The sequence below is a fragment of the Schistocerca americana genome, chromosome 10 (genome assembly GCF_021461395.2).
Source record: "Schistocerca americana isolate TAMUIC-IGC-003095 chromosome 10, iqSchAmer2.1, whole genome shotgun sequence".
Classification (NCBI taxonomy): domain Eukaryota; kingdom Metazoa; phylum Arthropoda; class Insecta; order Orthoptera; family Acrididae; genus Schistocerca; species Schistocerca americana.
Genome location: NC_060128.1, coordinates 87320300 through 87343179, shown reverse-complemented (window position 1 = coordinate 87343179; position 22880 = coordinate 87320300). Strand labels below are relative to the sequence as shown.

At 44.0% G+C, this 22880-nt stretch overlaps 1 protein-coding gene across 1 annotated transcript; it reads right to left on the bottom strand.

Moving 5' to 3' along the window:
• Positions 1–1745: 1745 nt before the first annotated feature.
• On the bottom strand, positions 1746–21875 carry LOC124552256 (spidroin-2-like). The gene is made up of 3 exons (XM_047126537.1): positions 21689–21875; positions 12155–12476; positions 1746–2163 (listed from the first exon to the last, which is right to left on the bottom strand). Exons 1-3 carry the CDS (start codon positions 21873–21875, stop codon positions 1746–1748), a joined length of 927 nt encoding a protein of 308 aa, XP_046982493.1.
• Between the last annotated feature and the right edge of the window lie 1005 nt (positions 21876–22880).

Sequence of the window (22880 nt, the reverse complement as noted above, 5' to 3'; positions counted from 1 at the left end):
GTAACCATCACAAACAGACTTTCCATATATTGCTTTTCTGTGAGTGTTATGACGTAGTTCACTTTTTTTATTTTATGAAAAATGGAATTTCGCGTTTTCAGTTTACAGTGTAATCAGGCAATAGTATCACACAGGAAGCGTTACCAAGAGACATGGTAAAGTTCACTTCTAATGGTGACTTGATGGCTTTAACTTCTGGTGTGGACTTGGCTAATTGAAGAAGGCTGGGGTGGTGGGCTGTCTTGTTAATTGTTAGTGGTGTCGCAACTACCTTGTGCAAACGTAATTGAAGGCTCACTCTTTCGAAACCCGTTATTTTCCCAAATTGTGACGCATAAGTACATCTATAGAAAATGTGATCTCTTTGATCTCTAAGTGTCTGTGGACAGGCAACCCCCTCTAATGCCCCTCCAGGACAGCACACCGCCGGCCGCGGTGGTCTCGCGGTTCTAGGCACGCAGTCCGGAACCGTGCGACTGCTACGGTCGCAGGTTCGAATCCTGCCTCGGGCATGGCTGTGTGTGATGTCCTTAGGTTAGTTAGGTTTAAGTAGTTCTCAGTTCTAGGGGACTGATGACCACAGCAGTTGAGTCCCATAGTGCTCAGAGTCATTTGAACCATTTTTGACAGCACACCTGCAGGTAGGCATTGCAGTGGAAGTGTGTCCAGGGTTAGCCTACCCACAGGCGCCTAGAGACTGAAGGGTCGGTAGTTTCTGTATAGGTACATTTTTAATGTGCTCAGCAAAGATGCATAGGTGACCTCGATGGTGTTGCCAGACTCTAGGATCTTACAGGAATTCTTGTTCTGTCATGCATGTACTTATTAATGTTGTGCCCGCCCCCCCCCCCCCATTGATCATGCCATGGAGGGGAAAGAAACAGGATGACTAAAAATGCTTAAACAGCCTTTGCTGCATTGGAGCATGTCCAGATTTTGTTGAACGTTTTCTAACAGTCCTAGTCGTTCCTCTTTGTACACCTGAGTAAAAATTGCAGTCGCACTGCACTCGAAAGGAGCAGATATCATTAACGGGGATTGCAACCCCACATTGTCCTTAGAAGAGGGTTGAATAGTGCGGGGACATCAGCTGTCTGAAATTTTGTTAAAAACGTCGTTCTGTCGCACATCCCACTACAAACAGCCGTTTTCAACTGCGAAATAGGTGTGAAGGAATACGCCCTTTATGCCACTCCTCGAGAGCTTCTGGTATCGATTCTGAGCGGTAGTTTGTTTGAAAGATTTTCCTTGGCTGTCCATAAGAAAACCGTGTGATTTCAACGCTGGGCGTCGCAATACTGACCTTCATTACAGACGCGTCAAAAGAATGGGGGTGTTGTGAATATGAATGGGTGTGATGATCTTTTCATCATGTGACACGTACATGGCGGCGTTGGGCAGAATTCTGGTGAATGTGGTGCCAATGTGACTTCGTTAGCTTCTTACACTCCACATGAACTTCTGAGCTCTGCTCTGTAACATTGCAGAACTTTTGCACCGTTACAGTGGAAGACTGTAGACACGGGTTTTGAAAAACCTGAGTCTTTGAAACTGGCGGAATTACAGCTGCGAGGACGGGTCGTGAGTCGTGCTTGTGTACCTCAGATGGTAGATCACTTGCCCACGAAAGGCAAAGGTCCCGAGTTCGAGTCTCGGTCCGGCACACAATTTTAATCTGCCAGGAAGTTTCACATCAGCGCACACTCCGCTGCAGAGTGAAAATTTCATTCTGGAAACCTGAGTCTTTAATTCTGCACTGTAGTAGTGTACTCCAATGCTGCTCCTGTCAGGCGACCACAGCTGCTAATGACGCTGCGGCTGGTAGAGAACGCTGACGCGCAGACCGGCAGGCAGAGAGTGGGGTACTCACCGGTAGCGCTCTCGGCGTCGGCGCGGGCGGCCGCGGTCTCGGGTTCGGCGCCCGGCTCGGCCACCGGCTCGGGGAAGATGACGGCGGTGTCGGCGCGCTGCAGGTACTCGGCGATGCGCGCGCGCTCCTCGCCGCCCCAGCAGCCGGCGGCGGCCACCGCGGCGGCGGCGGCGGCGGACGCGGAGGCGGAGGAGGCCGGCCCCGAGCCGCCCCCGCTCTCGGGGGTCACCGCCCCCGCGCCCGGCGGGTCGGGCGACGCGGCGATGGCCGCCGCTGCCACGAGTGCGCGGACCCTGCACAACAATAGCAAAGGTTCATCTAGGCTGTTGTCGTCAGTGTTTCAGTAAAAACCGCAAGATTAGATTAGATTCCGTTTTCGTACCATAGACCCAAAAATGAGATGACTCTCATGCGTGTGAGACATGTCAGAAAGCTACTGCTTTTGTGGTCTTCAGTCCAGAGACTGGTTTGATGCAGTTCTCCATCCTACTCTAAGCTGTGCAAGTTTCTTCATCTCCCAGTACCTACTGCAACCTACATATTTCTGAATCTGCTTACTGTATTCATCTCTTGGTCTCCCTCTACGATTTTTACCCTAAAAAAAAAAAAATGTTCAGATGTGTGTGAAATCTTATGGGACTTAACTGCTAAGGTCATCAGTCCCTAAGTTTACACACTACTTAACCTAAATTATCCTAAGGACAAACACACACACCCATGCCCGAGGGAGGACTCGATCCTCCGCCGGGATCGGTTTTTACCCTCCACGGTGCCCTCCAATACTAAATTGATGATCCCTTGATGCCTCAGAACATGTCCTACCAACCGATCCCTTCTTCTAGGCATTAGTTACGTGATATACCCATTTAATCTTCAGCATTCTTCTGTAGCACCACATTTCGAAAGCTTCTATTCTCTTCTTGTCTAAACTATTTATCGTCCACGTTTCACTTCCATACATGGCTACACTCCATACAAATACTTTCACAAACGACTTCCTGACACTTAAATCTATACTCGATGTTAACAGTTTTTCTTCTTGAGAAACGCTTTCCTTGCCATTGCCAGTCTACATATAACATAAAAAATACAAAACATTTGGACATAATACTACCCTGATAATCTGTCAGGAGATTGTCAAAATACGTGAATACATTACAGTAAACTCAACTGCTAATATCTTCAGCATTAACACACAGTCAGAATGAAACATTGTTATGCACTTTTAATAAATTTATCATACACAAAATACCTAATCTTGACTGTTGTGATCAAGTCCTGTAAAAATTGAAATCTAACAGACATTTCTACTTAAGCTTGCCTAACAGTCCCCGTTAATATATTCATCTACAGAGTAGAATGAGTTGCCTACCAAAAATAATTCAACCGTTGTTTAAACCGTGCTGTATTTGAAACCAAGTTTATAATGGTTGCTGGGAATTTACTGAAAATGTGTATTCCTGAATACTGGACTTATTTTTGTACCAAGGTAAGTGATATTACGCCTTTATGTAGATTGCTCTTATTCTTAGTATCGATACTATGTATTGAGCTATTGGTAAGAAGTAGAGGTATACTGCTTGCAACAAATTTCGTTAAGGAAAAAAATACTGAGACGCAGATGTTAAAATACAAAGTTCCTTGAACAGGTTTCTATACAATATTCTTGAATTTACACCACAAATGACTCTTATTATATGCAAAATTTTTGCTCGGTTTAGTGAGTTACCCCAGAATATTATCCAGTATGACATAACAGAATAAAAGTAAGCAAAGTATGCAAGGTTTTTTTTATATAAATACAGGGTGATTCAAAAAGGATACCACAACTTTAGGAATTTAAAACTCTGCAACGACAAAAGGCAGAGCTAAGCACTATCTGTCGGCGAATTAAGGGAGCTATAAAGTTTCATTTAGTTGTACATTTGTTCGCTTGAGGCGCTGTTGACTAGGCGTCAGCGTCAGTTGATGCTAAGATGGCGACCGCTCAACAGAAAGCTTTTTGTGTTATTGAGTACGGCAGAAGTGAATCGACGACAGTTGTTCAGCGTGCATTTCGAACGAAGTATGGTGTTAAACCTCCTGATAGGTGGTGTATTAAACGTTGGTATAAACAGTTTACAGAGAATGGGTGTTTGTGCAAAGGGAAAAGTTCTGGACGGCCGAGAACGAGTGATGGAAATGTAGCACGCATCCAGCAAGCATTTGTTCGCAGCCCAGGAAAATCGACTCGCAGAGCTAGCAGAGAGCTGCAAATTCCACAATCAACTGTATGGAAAGTCCTACGAAAAAGGTTAGTTATGAAACGTCAACTACCCGAGGCGATGGATCGGCCGCCAGGCAGCCCGTGACAGAGCACTTCATCACTGGCCTCCAAGAAGCCCTGATCTTACCCCCTGCGATTTTTTATTATGGGGGCATGTTAAGGATATGGTGTTTCGGCCACCTCTCCCAGCCACCATTGATGATTTGAAACGAGAAATAACAACAGCTATCCAAACTGTTACGCCTGATATGCTACAGAGAGTGTGGAACGAGTTGGAGTATCGGGTTGATATTGCTCGAGTGTCTGGAGGGGGCCATATTGAACATCTCTGAACTTGTTTTTGAGTGAAAAAAAACCTTTTTAAAGGCTCTTTGTAATGATGTATAACAGAAGGTTATATTATGTGTCTTTCATTAAATACACATTTTTAAAGTTGTGGTATTCTTTTTGAATCGCCCTGTATATCTCCTACATCTGACGTCATTGTCTGTGCAAATCGTTCAAATGGCTCTAAGCACTATGGGACTTAACATCTGAGGTCATCAGTGCCCAAGACTTAGAACTACTTAAACCTAACTTAACCTAAGGACATCACACACATCCATGCCCGAAGCAGGATTCGAACCTGCGACTGCAGCAGCATCAGTGCAAATACAGACTAGTTTAGGCGCTGAACACGTCTAGCACCGAAAGGGTTATAAATAACTGAACTGATTTTACAAAACTCAACACTCATACAGAAAAACCGAAAAACTTGTGTATTCTTACAAACGAGCTTCAGATTTCTGGCACGAGAGCTGCAGCAGCCAGGAGTTAGGCGAGGAAAAGGGTACTTTGTGCTTGAAATACATTACCAACATAACCCCATGCTATTTTCTGCCTTTTTTGGGGGGGATTATGTGTGTTTGCATCTCCTCTACCAACAATGCTATCAGAAGTACGGGCTACCATCGACAGTGCTTATGAGCAGACTGATAGGGACATGCTGCGCCGAGTGTTCAAATGGTTCAAATGGCTCTGAGCACTATGGGACTTAACATCCGAGGTCATCAGTCCCCTAGAACTTAGAACTACTTAAACCTAACTTAACCTAAGGACATCACACAACACCCAGTCATCACGAGGCAGAGAAAATCCCTGACCCCGCCGGGAATCGAACCCGGGAACCCGGGCGCCGAGTGTGGGAAGCACTTTTAAATGTCAAAAAATGTCGAAAAAGCATTTCGGGTTTTTCCATGTGTGTACAAAGGCCTGTTACAATATGTCAAATAATATAGCTCCAGCTAATCTCTGCTAGTACTTCAATCATTTATAATAACTTTTTTTTCTAGTTTTATTACAATGTGCGATGCATTTCGAGCTGTGGGGGGTCATCTTCAGGTATTCAATATCTGTTTTATATCATTGTTCGAGACAAGCTAGCACTGGTAATTTTGAGTCTACTTGCAAATCGTTAATACACTGTGTTTTAATGTGGCCAATTTTTTTTTTTTTTTTTTGCAAACCTAAGACAAAAAAAGAAATACTTAGTTTCCAATAATAGTTACAGAGACGTAAATGTGTTTACTTGAGGGCAATTCGAAGACTGTTTGAATGTACAGGTGTTACATTTTATGTACACACAGATGTTGCTCATTCTAAGGTGATAGGTTTTAATCTATGCACAGAACTTATTTGCAACACGAAAACCTTTTCTGTATATATTAGATGTGGCTATGTGTTACATAACGGTCATAACTATTGCATGCTTTCTTCTTGAAAACTTAGTTAAGCGAATAACATCTATCTACAGATCAAACGTAATGCCTTTACAACTACAAATGTTTGTATGCATGTAAATAAGAGACATGCTATACCTAACGACTGTGTAACCACTATTGGATATAGCAAGTAATTCTCTTCCCTGTCTTAGTTTTGTAAAAAAATTGTAGCTGCAATAATGCACAACTTGTAATATGTCTATATACACTTAATAGGGCCAGTGTTAACCAGTTCCAAACAATGATGTATGACTGATGCAAAACATATTCAGGTCTCAGTCTGCCGGCCAGCCTGGATGTGGATTTTAAGCGATTTCTCACATCCCGCTAAGTGAATACACGGCTGGTCCCCACGAAGCGGCTAAGTTACATAGCTCACAGACATCTGACCGCATTCGCACTATTCCATGGATTACACTAGATGCAGGCAGTTGGGGTACACTGATTTCTTCCCAGGTCGTAAGGGGTGGCGACAGAAATGGTATCTGGCCACCCCTTACAATTAACATTTCACATCCGATTAACCAGCGAACCCCGCCTATCGGGATTATTGCTTGGCAAGAGAGAGAGAGAGAGAGAGAGAGAGAGAGAGAGAGAGTAGTAGTAGTAGTATGTTATGTCTTGTCATGGGTTAAGCCTCTTCCACTTTTGTCTGTCCATAGCCAGTCTTTTCATGTCTCAATATTTGATATTGTCTGGCATTTTATATCTTCTATTTCCTCTTCCCTTATTCCCTTCACCATCCCTTCTATTCCTTCCTTCAATAAACAGTGCCTCCTCAAACAATGTCCAATCCAGTTCCGTTTTCTCTTTCTGAGGAGTTTCTGCATGATTCTTTCTCTCCAACTTCTTCATTCCTTACTCGTTCTTCCCATTTCACTTTTTCCATTCTCCTCCATATCCACATTTCTAGCGCCTCCAATCTTCTTTCATCTTCCTTCCTCAATGTCCAGGCCTCTGTACCATACTATGCAACGCTCCAGATGTAACATTTGGCCAGTCTTTTCCTCAGATTTTTGTTTAGTGGTCCGCAAAGTAATTTCTGTTTCCTCTTGAATCTTTCTTTTGCCATTGCAATTCTTTCCCTAATTTATGTTGAGCAATACGTACCATCCATTATTACGCTTCGCAAGTAATCGAAGTTATTCACCAGCCCTATTTTCTCTCCCCTTTCCTCCAATCACCATAATTTTCGTACACACACACACACACACACACACATACACACACACACACACACACACACAAACAAACATTATATATATACAGGGTGTTTCAAAAATGACCGGTATATTTGAAACGGCAATAAAAACTAAACGAGCAGCGATAGAAATACACCGTTTGTTGCAATATGCTTGGGACAACAGTACATTTTCAAGCAGACAAACTTTCGAAATTACAGTAGTTACAATTTTCAACAACAGATGGCGCTGCAAGTGATGTGAAAGATATAGAAGACAACGCAGTCTGTGGGTGCGCCATTTTGTACGTCGTCTTTCTGCTGTAAGCGTGTGCTGTTCACAACGTGCAAGTGTGCTGTAGACAACATGGTGTATTCCTTAGAACAGAGGATTTTTCTGGTGTTGGAATTCCACCGCCTAGAACACAGTGTTGTTGCAACAAGACGAAGTTTTCAACGGAGGTTTAATGTAACCAAAGGACTGAAAAGCGATACAATGAAGGATCTGTTTGAAAAATTTGAACGGACTGGGAACGTGACGGATCAACGTGCTGGAAAGGTAGGGCGACCGCGTACGGCAACCACAGAGGGCAACGCGCAGCTAGTGCAGCAGGTGATCCAACAGCGGCCTCGGGTTTCCGTTCGCCGTGTTGCAGCTGCGGTCCAAATGACGCCAACGTCCACGTATCGTCTCATGCGCCAGAGTTTACACCTCTATCCATACAAAATTCAAACGCGGCAACCCCTCAGCGCCGCTACCATTGCTGCACGAGAGACATTCGATAACGATATAGTGCACAGGATTGATGACGGCGATATGCATGTGGGCAGCATTTGGTTTACTGACGAAGCTTATTTTTACCTGGACGGCTTCGTCAATAAACAGAACTGGCGCATATGGGGAACCGAAAAGCCCCATGTTGCAGTCCCATCGTCCCTACATCCTCAAAAAGTACTGGTCTGGGCCGCCATTTCTTCCAAAGGAATCATTGGCCCATTTTTCAGATCCGAAACGATTACTGCATCACGCTATCTGGACATTCTTCGTGAATTTGTGGCGGTACAAACTGCCTTAGACGACACTGTGAACACCTCGTGGTTTATGCAAGATGGTGCGCGGCCACATCGCACGGCCGACGTCTTTAATTTCCTGAATGAATATTTCGATGATCGTGTCATTGCTTTGGGCTATCTGAAACATACAGGAGGCGGCGTGGATTGGCCTCCCTATTCGCCAGACATGAACCCCTGTGACTTCTTTCTGTGGGGACACTTGAAAGACCAGGTGTACCGCCAGAATCCAGAAACAATTGAACAGCTGAAGCAGTACATCTCATCTGCATGTGAAGCCATTCCGCCAGACACGTTGTCAAAGGTTTCGGGTAATTTCATTCAGAGACTACGCCATATTATTGCTACGCATGGTGGATATGTGGAAAATATCGTACTATAGAGTTTCCCAGACCGCAGCGCCATCTGTTGTTGAAAATTGTAACTACTGCAATTTCGAAAGTTTGTCTGCCTGAAAATGTACTGTTGTCCCAAGCATATTACAACAAACGGTGTATTTCTATCGCTGCTCGTTTAGTTTTTATTGCCGTTTCAAATATACCGGTCATTTTTGGAACACCCTGTATGTTTGTATTAACATAGGTCAAAGTTCTTCGTTTTCGAGTAATTAATAAAAATTGCCGTTCAACGGCTTTTCAGGTATAAGGCCAACAACTTCAGAATTTATGCGCCTATTTGCTTCATTGTATGGTGTTCTGTTGTCAGGGAGATTTGTTACACTTGTCATTCGCCTATCTCAAACATGTTCCTAGTCTACACGTATTACAGGTAGTGAGTTGACTGAAAGTTCACCGGTCAAAGACGGCGGGATATTCTTTTTGTGAGCAGGCGGACATGATTCTTATGTACGGCAGCGCGTATGGTAATGGACACAAGCCAACACGACTGTATCATATGTTGTTTCCAGACCCAAGACAGCAGAATCATCCAACCTGTGGTGCTGTGTATCGTTGCTCTGCCAAGACAAGCTTCGTAGCACCACGGGCTATGGATAGAGGAAGACCACGTGTTACTCTGACGCCTCATCAGGGAGAGCACGTTCAATGGACTGTCTAAGAAAAGCCAGGTATCGGCGCAAGACAAGTGGCTCTGGCATTTCGTAGATCGCAAACTTCAGCGTGGAAGATACTTTACTAGCACCTCACGTGTATGTAACATCACCACGTGCTGCGCCCTATGCATGCACATCACCCTCCATGTGATAACGTTTAACTATAATTTGTTGCACAAGCTGCCAGTCCGTTCGTTAACAGACGTGGCAACGTTTGGAAGAGATGGAGTAACAAATTTCTACAGTCAGCACATATGGATCGGTAGGAATCATGTTACAGCAAAGCCCAGACATCAGCACCAGTTTAAGACTAATGTGTGGGCTGGTATTGTACATGGCTGCCTGGTAGGACATACATTCTCCCAGCACGTCTTTCAGGTGCTGTTTTCAGGGACTTTACTCAGAACTCCCTCCAAGACCCACTAGAAGATGTGCCTTTCAAATAAGAATGTAAATGTGGTTTACACATGCTGGAATTTCAGCACACTTCAGGGTCAGTGTTCGAGATGTACTGGCTGGTATGTACCATGACGGTTGGGTAGATAAGTGACTTCCATGGTCTGCACGTTCCCGCGATCTCAGTTGCCAGCGTTTTTATCTCTGGGGGCACCTAAAGGAACTTGTCTACGCAGGGGCCACGTGGGTACAGAAACATTTCACTGACGATCACGAAAGTCTGCGAAACCATTCGAAGCCGTATCTGAAAGGGTGCGGCAGTCCACGATTCGACGAGTGCATGCGTGTCTAAAAGTAAGAGGAGGCCATTTAGAGCGTTTGTTTGTGTGTTGTTGATGAGTTCGTGTGTTGGTGAACTGCATTCAGCTAAATAATAAACCTTCACTAGCAACAAGGAAACTAAGGAGTTTCGGATATATCAGGTTTATATGAACTTTTTTTGGTTTGGTATAAGAAACTTGCCCCAAAGCTTGTAAAAGTATTTTTGAAATGCGCTTTACATACAATGTCGAAAAAAAAGTATTCCATATTTAAAGAAGTTATAGTATGTACCAAAACGGAACAAAAATGTCCTTTGCATATGCATACCTTAAGGGCTATGAGCACTTGTACACCTTCACTTCTGTGAAATACATTCATTCTACTGTAAAGTCTTCGCTATTACGAACGAGCTACAGAATGCAGTAAACAAATGCGAACACGTTATTCTGTCACTGTGAATCAGAAGAGCTCGCCGCCCTTTCTCTCACATGGTCACGATCTCGGCTTTTTATAACAGATTGGAGTACGTGCACTGACCGCTACGGTCGCAGGTTCGAATCCTGCCTCGGACATGAATGTGTGTGATGTCCTTAGGTTAGTTAGGTTTAAGTAGTTCTAAGTTCTAGGGGACTAATGACCTCAGCAGTTGAGTCCCATAGAGCTCAGAGCCATTTGAACCATCTGAGTACGTGCACTACACTCTCTTGTACACTAATTTTCTTCCTTTCAGGATAAGATATGTCGCTGTATGAGCTCACGAGATGTGGGACGAGTGCACAGAGATATTCAATCAATAATATGTACTGTTACTACATATTCGTTTTCTGCTTCACCCACTAGCAAAGGCGATGTCATTATCAGTAACATGGATTGCTATTTATTAATCAGAAATAAAGTATAAAATGAAAGTTTGAAATTGAAGAATGGACCAATTCCATACTACGTGCCATTGGGTATTATGGAGATACGAGCAACGTTCAGATGAATTTTATGTTGTAGCTGCAGATCCTCTGCATAAATGAATGTATAAATGTTCGTTTGTTCACAATTGTGCATCCACGAAAGTTCTTGATCGTCCGCTTTGAGACACTGAGAAAACGTTGAACTCTAATATAGGTGTGTTTTTAGGTAGCTATACCTTTTGAGATTTTTTGTAACAACATTTCCCAATTATTCAATTTATGAAAAAAGGTATATCACATATATTAAAATACATAAAAAAGTGTACATACAGGAGATAATCTACGGTCAATATACTTCCAGCTCCGCTGCCACTACCAACGTCAAAATATCGAAGCATTCGGTCAAAAACTGGAAGGTTTGCGATTGGGAACATTTACAGTTTCTATGCAAGTTCAAACGTAGATGCTCGTTTCTTCAAAATTTCAAATCTCCTAAAGTTCCACACAGATTGCTTTACAATTTTGACACAAAATTGCACACAAATACTCACGTGTCTGCATGTACTACTGGTACGTCATCTGGTATATATGTAATAAAAGAGGAGACGTTCAGAATTGTTAATCTGCGAAAATGCTTGACCGAGTATTTTCAAATTTTGACAGAACGTTGAATTCTAATGCGGCTGTGTTTTTAGGTACCCAATTCTTTAATGTATGTAAATTTTTAATAGAAATAGTATATAATATATAACGACAAAATATTATTACCAAAAATCTCAAAATGTACCTTTCCACTTCAGATTTTTACAGGCTACTGTAACAAACATTTAGACACATGTACACTGAATATTTGTTAACATATATGTGAAACGTTGTTAGCAAACAGGAAAGTTGTATTCATGGTTTATTGTTTTATAATCAGAATACTGCTGCAGGATCTGAAAGTTCAATAACAACAAAAAAAAAGGCTGAAGGTCAGAGAGAGGGGGTTGATGGAGCGGTGAGGTGAGATAGACACAGAAAATGGAAACGAGGAGATGGACAGAGAGAGGACAGGAGTAGATGGAGAGAGAGGAGGGCGAGAGGAGAAGGTGGACAGAGAAAGAGGAAGAAGGTGATAGAGAAAGGGATGGGGGTAAACAAAGAAAGGGGGAGGGGAGGTGAATAGAGACAAGGGAGAGTAGGAGATCAGGACGTAAACACAATTCCCATACATATTAGGGGCGTGAGTTTTTTCTTTTCTTTGTTTTCCATTTAAGCAGACCGAGCCACAACAAAGCATGTACGGGTAAGGCTTGTATTTTAGATATGCGGTCAGATGGGTACGTCGTCCTCACCTGAGCAGTCCCTGAAGGCCCAGCGTGGCGGCCACCGCCGGGGGGCTATCGTCGGAGGCGGCGCAGACGGCGGGGTCTGTCTGGACGGGGCCGCCGCCGCCGCCGCCGCCGCCTCCGTCGCTGCTCCGCCCCCGCTCTTCGTCGGAGGCGGAACACGAGGACGTAGAAGAAGGCACCGTTGCGGAGGCGGAGGCGTCGGGCGCGAGGTGCTCCGGCTCGGGGGCGGGGGACGGCGAGTCTGCGCCCGGCGTCGGCGCCGCGGAGGCGGACACGGGCGCCGCGACGTCAGCCGCCGCCGGCGACCGCGCCTCCTCCAGCTCCACTGCACAGACAAAGGAGGCGTCGTGTCAGCACAGCAGTGGGGAACATGTGCGAGGCAAGCAGGGGAAACAAAAACAGTAAGTGTACATACAGGGGATAAGCTACGATCAAGATACTTCCAGCTCCGCTGCCACTACCAAAGGTGGCAAAGTACTATGGAACAGGTGTAAGGCGAGCAGTGGAAACGTCAACACTACTATTACATACAGGAGATAAGCTGAAGTCAAGATTCCTCCAGCTTTGCCTCCCCAAGCACTTGACTGCTCGTATACGATATCTGTGACAGACGTAACATGTTATGCGCACCGTCGCCTCTATTGCCAAACCCTCCGCAGACTTTTGTTGCGGTTGTTGCTGCGGCTTTTTTTGTGGCATTCGTGGTGTCTGCCGGTGCTGTGGCCCGTTCGAGGTCGGTATTACGGTTTAGAATATCATTGTTATGAACACTACAATCTCTGGCGTAAGGGCAGTAATAGACGTCGTCTTCTTCCTCTGTCAGTGAGTCAGAGTTACTTTGCGTTTGATTTGATTACAGTCTGGGGTATCTGATTTGTCCGTGTTTTCCGTTTGGGCTCCAGTTGTGCTGGCTTGCGTTACAGTTGTGTTTAGTACCGTTGGGTTCAAGGTCTCACCTTGTATGAATGTGATTGGTTTGATGCGTCCTTCGCATTTTGTAGTGTCGTATGTGCGTCGTCGTGCTGGAGTGGATGGGTGATCTTGAGTCGTTAGCAACGCTGTTTTGTGCAGTTGCTTTGGTTGGTCATGTGTGGTGTTGTTTTCTGGTCTCTCGGTATCAGGATTTGGGGTTATCGCGTCTATTCTCAGTAGTTCGTCTTCGACTTCGTGTATCCTGTTCATAAGGGTTCGTCTGGAATGTCATTCAGTGCATTCTTTGTCTTTTGATTGGTTTGGCGGCTACTGGTGACATTTTTCCTGTGAGTGTTAGGTCGTCTATGTATTCAGTGATTGCGTGATGGCTGTCCTCCAGGTTTGCGTTGTTTATCAAGCCTGGAATGTGACCATTGTTGGGGTAGTTGTCAGGTAATAGTTTTTGCCTCTTACGCCAGAGTATTGCACGTAGATGGTTTCGGTGCCTGGTGGATGGTGACTTTTATGATCTTGTTTTTTCAGGGGTTGATTTATGGAGCATGTTTGTTAACCCAGGAGGGGGGGGGGGTGTTTAGTCGCCATAGTCAGTACTGTCAATTAGTCTATCAAGCAGCTGTTTGTAGGTCTGGCAGACGCCACCCCTGCTCTTATTGCAAATTCGGTTTCTGTTCCTGCACGGGATGCAGTCGATGGGCTCTGATGCTCGACAGACCGCGCGTTTGTTGCCCTTTTTGCCACACCTTGAACAGGTCGTACCTGTGTCTGCGCAGGCTTTGGTTGTATGGCCAAAGTCACAACAGTTGTAACACTGGCTCACTGACATAAAGTCTTTGACAGATAGTGATTGGAAGTCTATGTACACCCTTGCTTTTTTGGTGAGGTACCAATAAATTCTGGGTGTGACTTCCAACACTTGATGGTTGTATCCCTTTCCTTTGGGCCCTGTGCGGAATCTGATTTTTACGTCTTTGTCGAATTCGTCTTTTGTGAAATCGTCACTGAGATTTTGGTCGTATAGACACTCAAGAAATTCTCTATCCGATATAGTGTCTGTCACTCGATAGACTACCACCAAAGGTTGCCGCTTTCTGGGCCCTTCACACGCGATATTCTCAATATCTTTCGCCTTTTCTATTATTTTCCTACAGTCCTCCTGTGTTGCTGCTTCGACAATCACAGCTGTCTTCGTGTTTCTTATTGACTTAATGTGTAGGTTGTCTCGTCTTGGGTTCATGTTTTTTGTCAACGTTTGTTTTATTGTTTTCGTGTCTTGGTTGTTCAAAATGGTTCAAATGGCTCTGAGCACTATGGGACTTAACATCTGTGGTCATCAGTCCCCAAGAACTTAGAACTGCTTAAACCTAACTAAGTTAAGGACATTACACATATCCATGCCCGAGGCAGGATTCGAACCTGCGACCGTAGCGGTCGCGCGGCTCCAGACTGCAGCGCCTAGAACCGCTCGGCCACCCCGGCCGGCTGTCTTGGTTGTTGGTAGGCTTTATGAAGAGAGTGGTTGCCTGCTTGGCTTTTGCCACCTCAATGCGTTTATGTTCTTTGGGTGCGGTGGAGAGTGCCGCAGCGTATGTTAGTGTCTTGGCCTGTTGCTGTGCCTGTTCAGTAAGCTTTCCTGTCAGTTCCCTAATTTGGTCCCTGAGCTCTTGGTTTATTTCAGCGAGTTTTGTATTGTCTTTCTCGAGTTTGTTGAACTGTTCTGTGAGAGACTCAATTCTAAAGGTCCTTCACTGGGGCAGCTGAGTGTTGAAGTTCGCGCAGTAGATCTTTGTTCTGCTCTTGCGGCAGCTCGACTTTTGCTTCTGCTAACGTGAGTTGGAAAACCAAAGGGAATATTTTATTCCTTATCGTATTCAGTACGCTACTCGATACGTGTTTGGCCTTTAATTCCGCCCCAATGTCATTTAATAGCTCGTCAATTGCAGCGATCGTCTGGCTCGGTGACATGACGGAATATTCGTGGGCACCAGACGCCATGCCTATAGGTTACTGGAGCATTTAAATTCACATAATTTGCTGTCAAATGTTCAATTTGGTTTTAGAAATGGTTTAACAACTGAAAATGCTATATTTTATTTTCTCTGTGAGGTTTTGGACGGATTAATTTAAAGGTTGCGAACGCTAGGTGTTTTCTTTGATTTAACGAAGGCTTTTGACTGTGTTGGCCAAAAAATATTACTGCAGAAGTTGGACCATTATGGAGTAAGGGGAGTAGCTTACAATTGGTTCGCCTCTTACTTTAAGAACGGAAAGCAGAGGGTAATTCTCCACAATATTGAGAGTGGCAGTGACGTTCAGTCCCAATGGGGCACTGTTACGTGTGGCGTCCCCCAAGGGTCGGTGCTGGGGCCACTGCTGTTTCTTATTTATATAAATGATATGCCTTCTAGTATTACAGGTGATTCAAAAATATTTCTGTTTGCTGATGACACCAGCTTGATCGTGAAGGATCTTGTGTGTAATATTGAAACAGTAACAAATAATGTAGTTCATGAAATAAGTTCGTGGCTTGTGGAAAATAATTTGATGCTAAATCACAGTAAGACTCAGTTTTTACAGTTTCTAACTCACAATTCAACAAGAACCGATATTTTGATCAGACAGAATGGGCATGTTATAAGCGAGACGGAACAGTTCAAGTTCCTAGGCGTTCGGATAGATAGTAAGCTGTTGTGAAAAGCCCATGTTCAGGATCTTGTTCAGAAACTAAATGCTGCTTTATTTACCATTATAACCGTATCTGAAATAAGTGACACTTCAACACGAAAAGTAGTCTACTTCACGTATTTTCATACGCTTATGTCGTATGGTATTATTTTTTGGGATAATTCTTCTGATTCAAAAAGGGTATTTTTGGCTCAAAAACGGGCTGTTCGAGTTATATGTGGTGTAAGTTCGAGAAGTCTTGTCGACCCCTATTCAAAAATCTGGGAATTATGACATTGCCCTCATAGTATATATTTTCTTTAATGTCGTTTGTTGTTAACAATATTAGCCTATTCCCAAGAGTTAGCAGCTTTCACTTAGTTAATACTAGGCAGAAATCAAATCGGCATGTAGAATGCACTTCCTTGACTCTTGTGCAGAAAGGAGTGCAGTATTCGGCTACATCCATTTTCAATAAGCTACCACAAGAACTCAAAAATCTTAGCAGTAGCCCATACTCTTTTAAGTCTAAACTGAAGAGTTTCCTCATGGCTCACTCCTTCTTTTCTGTCGAGGAGCTCCTGGAAGAGCTAAAAAATTAAGCAAATTCCAGTGTCACATTGTTGATTTTCTTCATTTAAACGGTCGACTTGTCACCTGAATATGTTTTTTTTTATATTTCATGTTATCTGTTTCTAATATCGTGTTATAATTTCATGTATTGTCTCGTTCCATGATCATGGAGACTTCTCCTTAATTTGGTCCCACGGAACAATAAATAAATAAATAAAATAAATAAATATAGGCGATGCTTTGCTATTGGTGCTGCTCTGCGCTCTACTAAGCGTCCCTTTCGTGGACTTGGATGTGGTGTTAGCACCACTTAGTTGGCGTGCTCGATCCAGGATTGCGGATCTGTGTTATAGTTCTTAAAGATTGACCTTTGTTTGGTTCATTTTCATGAATGATGATGAAATGACGAGGGCAACACAAACAGCCAGTCATCTCGAGGCAGGTGAAAATCCCTGACCCTGCCGGGAATGCGAATTTAGAGATGGCAGTATTAGAGGAGCAACGCGTCTACATTAAAGTTTACGGGGAACTTCAAAAGCCGGCCGAAGTGGCCGTGCGGTTCTAGGCGCTGCAGTCCGGAACCGCGAAACCGCTACGGTCGCAGGTTCGAATCCTGCCTCGGGCATGGATGTGCGTGTGTGAGGTTTAACTAGTTCTAAGTTCTGGGGGTCTAATGACCTCAGGAGTCCCATAGTGCTCAGAGCCATTTGAAGCATTTTGAACTTCAAAAAACCTTTACAGAGGCACACCAATTCATGCAGAAAGCCTGCGGTCATGAGTGCCTTAACCATACTCGTTGTTACGAACGGTTCAGACGGTTTAAAAATGGCCGGACGGAAGCTAAAGATGAGCCTCATTCAGAACGCCGACGCTCATGTTAGGAACGACAACGAAGCTGTGCGTGACGATCGAAGGCTGACTGTCCGAGGGACTGCAGAAGAACGCAACATTTCAGTTGGATCGTGACAGGAAGTCCTGACACAGCATCGTGGAATGCACGGTTTTGCTGCCGAGTTCCTCCCGTGGTTCACGAGTCGAGATCACAAAGACTTTCGCGTCGCAAACTGTGAAGAGCTTTTGGATCGTGCAAATGAGGACGAGGTGTTCCTTAAGGGGCTCCGAAACGCCCTATACTTCCAATGTTAAAATAACGCTTATAAATTATATCTTTCCTCACAAAGTATTTGAGGTAGGAAGTTGAACTTTTTACAGATTATTTATTGGAATATAGGCTACAACTTAACACAGGGATTTTACAAAATTTTAGTTCAGTTATTAAAGATGATTTTTTTTTCAATTGTAATGAAAATTCACAACATTTTTTTGCAATTTTTTATTTATATATTCAAAAATATACAGTTTTTTGGAAAAAGGCTGTGTTAAATTATGCAGAAGGTACTGTGTAACATTTACTGAAAGTTTGAAACAAATATGTTTGGAAGATCCTTAGAAAACATGTAATTAGTATGAGAAAATAAAAGTTTTGGGAATCGAGCGGCAAAGATTGGATTAACTTTTTAGTGCATTCCAGGTCCATAGGATGGATTATCTTCATCCTCTGCAAACTCCTCCTCCAGCTTCCTCTTGTTCCTCCTCCTGTTTACTCTTGCTTGTATTTCTAGACTCTTTACAGCCCTGTCTGCAGCCCGAAGGCGTTCCTTGTCTAAAGCAAGCATCGCTCGTTGTTGCGTTCGTAGATTTTGCTACCATTTTCTTCAGTTGCAGTTACTGCAACACTGTTCCAAAAGGTGGTCATGTATGAACACTTATCACATTTCAGTTGTATTTCACTAGCAAGTCCTACGTGCTTTATTATGGAGAGTTTCAGACCAACTTCACTACAATGAATACATCTTACACAGTTTGAAAAAATTCCTTTGAGAACCGACATATCAAATATTTCATTCACATCCGATTCGCCCATAAAACATTCATAGTTTTCACTCATTGAACCAAGCTTCTTCTGTGAAGTATTTTCTTTCCCACTTTGACTGCTATGGGCAGGTGTACTTGAGAGGTTAGGTTCACTCACTTGGTTATCGTCTTTATTGTTTACAGTAATAACACATACCTTGGGCTTTCCAACATTTCTCCTTTTCTTAAAAGCCTTCAGAGGATTTCTAATAACTTTACTTTTACTCATTATTATACTTCAACAAAACAGAGACTCAAGAAACAGAATTAATTACGAATATTTTCGAGATAACGACAGAGTAAATAAACATGAAACAATCGACAATCACACCAGCGATATATATTGAACCATCACAGGTTAGCCACAACACATACTTTATCTCACATCACTAAAATGTACCTGATGAACACGGACGTTAATAATAACACCATTTGACAGCAGTTTACCAGCGCCACAGTGGGTCACGCCCATGTAGAACACATTTCAAAAAAAATTTAAAAATAGTTGTAGTCTTCGGAATTGAATAAATTATATATCTATTAAAAGGTAATAGTCTGCAGATTCAGAAAACGCAAAAAAGTAAAAATTGAACTTTTCATGATTTTGAGCCTTTCCAGAGCCCCTTAAGAGAATCATAACTGGTTATGAGACATGGGTCTACGGTTGTGATGTTGAGACCAAGGTTCAATCTTCGCAATGGGCAGGGAAAGGTATTCCAGGTCAGGTCAAATGTCAAAGACGTGCTGATAATTTTCTTTGACTTTGTAGCAATAATTCATCATGAACTCGTGCTACAGAGACAAATTGATTGGCTTATTTCAATAGTGGTACAAGTACATTACCTCCACATTTCTGCCTATAATGCTTCTGAAATTAATGATCCAAACAAACAGAAAGAAAGGTTCATCTCTAGCAGGAAGCCATATGCTTGAATACTTCTGGGATCTTAACTGCAGATTTTGCAGCGCTCATTTAATTTTAAGACTCTGTATCTCAAAATGAACAAAAATGGACTCGAAAATTCCTGGCAGATTAAAATTGTGTGCCTGACCGAGACTCGAACTCGGGACATTTGCCTTTCCCGGGCAAGTGCTCTACCAACTTTTTTTAAAAATCTTATTTCATTTTTTTTTTTTTTTTTTTTTTTGTTCGTTGCATCTGCTCTGTGCGGACGTCGCAAGACACCCGTTTCAGTTCGTCGTTGACCCACTAACTCAGTTTTTTTATTGCAGAGGGCCATCTAACCCTCTGACACCAACTGAGCTACCCAAGCACGACTCACGCCCCGTCCCCACAGCTTTACTTCTGCCAGTACCTCGTCTCCTACGTCCCTATCTTGTCGTGCTTGGGTAGCTCAGTTTGTAGAGCACTTGCCCGAGAAAGACGAAGGTCCCGATTTCGAGTCTCTATCCGGCACATAGTTCTAATCTGCCAGGAAGTTTCATATCAGCGCACACTCCGCTGCTCAGTGAAAATCTCATTCTAAAAATGGACTTGTACTACTACTGAAATAAGCCCTTAAACTGTTAATCGATGCCTGTGAGAAAATATGAGAAGGAAACGGCCTGTAATGCCGTGAGACAATTCACGGCTCTTGCATCACGACAGCGCGGGTGCTACGGTCGCAGGTTCGAATCCTGCCTCGGGCATGAATGTGTGTGATGTCCTTAGGTTAGTTAGGTTTAAGCAGTCATAAGTCTAGGAAACTGATGACCTCAGATGTTAAGCCCCATAGTGCTTAGAGCCATTTGAATCATTTTTTTTTTTTTTTGCATCCAATTACTAGGCTAAATTCAAAGCCAGTTACCTCTCCTGACTGATATATTCTGTAGTTACTGCCTCCCTACTGTCAAAACACGTAATACCTTGAATCAGATAGCCTCCAAGTACCTCCAAGCTTTCGTTATTAAAGATGTTGCAACTGAAACGTGACTCACACCTTTGGTATCAACGAGTGCGGCTTGTGACCTGTTTATTCTGCAGCTGCTTACAGCACGGTGTAACCTCCCAACAGATAAAAAAAAATATAATTACGTATATAGCATTCACATTTAGCGTAACCTACCAACAGATAAATTCCGTAACCTACCAATAATACAATGTGATTAACCTCTCAATGAAATTGCTGCTCACTTATAAACTTTCTATAATTGGCTGTGAATTTAAACTGGTAAATTTTGGACGTCAGCAGTGCTGCGTCACGGCCTTGAAAATTCATTCTGAATAAAAATTAAAATTCTTACCTCAATAAGGTCGCCGGATGAAAATGGCTCTGAGCACTACGGGACTTGATATCTTAAGTCATCAGTCCCCTAGAACTCAGAACTACTTAAACCTAACTAATCTAAGGACATCACACACATGCATGCCCGAGGTAGGATTCGAACCTGCGACCGTAGCAGTCCCGCGGTTCCGGACTGTAGCGCCTAGAACCGCTCGGCCACCTCGGCCGTCGGTCGCCCGATAACGCCTATATATCTGCTCCTATTTTTCTGGCACAGCCCAGTGCAATGCTGGCCGATAGATTTGTCATGTATAAAAGGAAACAACTGATTTTTCTTTAGAATAATCGGGATGACCATGGATTGGAGAAATAAGTAAATTCTTTAAATTGAAATGAATGATTGTCAAAAGTTACTCTTTATGAGAAAGATTATTATTACGAGATTTTCTTAAAACATTTACATGCGACATGGTATAACAATAGTACATATACGTGAGGCTGCTCTTACCTTATACTACATCGCTCAGGCACCGCCATAGCTCCCCACGAGCGGCCCAGCCAACTCCATACACCAGACTGCTAGCTACTACCTACTCCTACTGCCATACAGTTCCTACTGCAGCCAACACTGCTCTTTGGTCTGAGATTCTCTTATAGCTTACATATCGCAGGCAGCGCGTGAGCAAAAAACGCCTAGTCATGGACCTGTTACAACGGCCCGGCAGTTTTCAAATGGTTCAAATGGCTCTGAGCACTATGGGACTTAGCATCTGAGGTCATCAGTCCCCTAGACTTAGAACTACTTAAACCTAACTAACCTAAGGACATCACATACATCCATGCCCGAGGCAGGATTCGAACCTGCGACCGTAGCGGTCGCGCTGCTCCATACTGTAGCGCCTAGAACCGCTCGGCCACCCCGGCTGTTTTCAATCAGGATCAAATGTGGTTGACGTTTTTATTTTGTGGCGAGAAGGGTGTAAGGAGAAATGTTCCCTACCGACAATCCTGTCGCCGCGAAACATTTCACATGACGGCACAGCAGAGAGGGACGAGGGGACCCTGCAGTTCCGAAGCCGTGTCCGCTGTTTACTGGACCGCGAAGCCATCACGTTGGCGCCATACGGGCGGCGATTGTGGCATTGTCGGCGGGCAAAACCGGTCGCAAATAAAAAAAGAAAATAAAAAAAGGTAAATTATATATTTCAGCGCATCGCGGCGCGGCTCTGGCCTGGATGCGTGTTTATTGTAATAGGAAGTGTGTTGTCGGGGCACCGGGCGCGCAGACAGCTACAACCGCCCCCGGGGCTTGTCAACGAATAAAATTTGCGTTTGTTTTTCGCTTTGGCGCTGTTTGAAGCACCCGCCCCCGCGCACCGGGCCACTTTTCGGCCGCGCCCGCACGCGCCGTGTGCCATGTTTTTGTACTAGTTTTCTTTTTTTTTGGTGGGAGGGGGGAGGGAGGGGCTGGTTCACATGTGAAGGGGTGGTGGCGGTGGTGTGCGGGGGTGGAATAAATAAATGTTGAGAGAGGGGATGGATGCCGTTGTAGCGACAGGGGCGATGTTTTTTGAAGGGCCCTGCACGGCGACATTACACCGGCTGTCGCTGCCGGGGGCCCGTCGATGTGCGCGTCGCTGGCGTGCGGTCTCCGGCCGAGAGCCCTCAGTGCGATGTGGTGTTACGTCACGCGTGCGGCCGCAAAGTTCCCCTGTTAGGTGAGCGGAGAGCGGCGACTGCAAAGTGTGCACGCAACAAGCACTACAGAGACAGCGGCAGCGTGGAAAAAGCGTGTCACTCTAGAGACAGCCATTGAAGAGTGGAACTGACGTCGTATTGGCCGATATTTTTCCCGGTTCCGGTGTTAGTGTGCTTTTCTGATCAGATAGCTTCAGCAATACCTCGGTCAATATCTCCGCACATTTGTGGGTGTCTAAACTACAGACTTCAGGAAAGTGAAGGTCACTTACCGTCTCCTACGCAGTTCCGTCTCTCATTTCCAAATTACTGAATCCCGAAAACTTGAGCAACTCTATGGAACATTGAGTGCCCAACCTTAGCTTAGTGCATCAGGGAAGTCTTATTAAGGAAGCTCAAGCAAATACAGCCGGTTGGACCTCAAGGCAAGTTACAAGGAATATGACAACTGGATCGTGGAACGTCATATTGGCTGATATTGTTCACGGTTCCGGCGTCTGTCTCCTTTTTTCAACAGATACCTTCAGCAATACCTCGGTCAGTATCCTCGCTCATTTATGGGCATCTAAACTACAGACTTCCGTCTCTCACCTCCGTGCTGATGATTATGGGAATTGGATCGTGGAAAGTACAGATGTTATACAGAATTCGAGCCCCTGGAAGTCTGACGGAAATAGTGAAAACATGCAAAGTGGGGATCATGGCTTTGCAAGAGGTAAGATGGC

What these genes read in the sequence shown, in the direction of transcription:
- LOC124552256 (XM_047126537.1), bottom strand. Translation starts at nt 21,875, where the DNA reads ATGGCACACGGCGCGTGCGGGCGCGGCCGAAAAGTGGCCCGGTGCGCG. An exon ending in TACAATAAACACGCATCCAG is followed by an intron (nt 12,477 to 21,688) that starts GCCAGAGCCGCG and finishes TTGTCTGTGCAG; the next exon opens with TGGAGCTGGAGGAGGCGCGG. An exon ending in GGCCTTCAGGGACTGCTCAG is followed by an intron (nt 2,164 to 12,154) that starts GTGAGGACGACG and finishes ATTGTTGTGCAG; the next exon opens with GGTCCGCGCACTCGTGGCAG.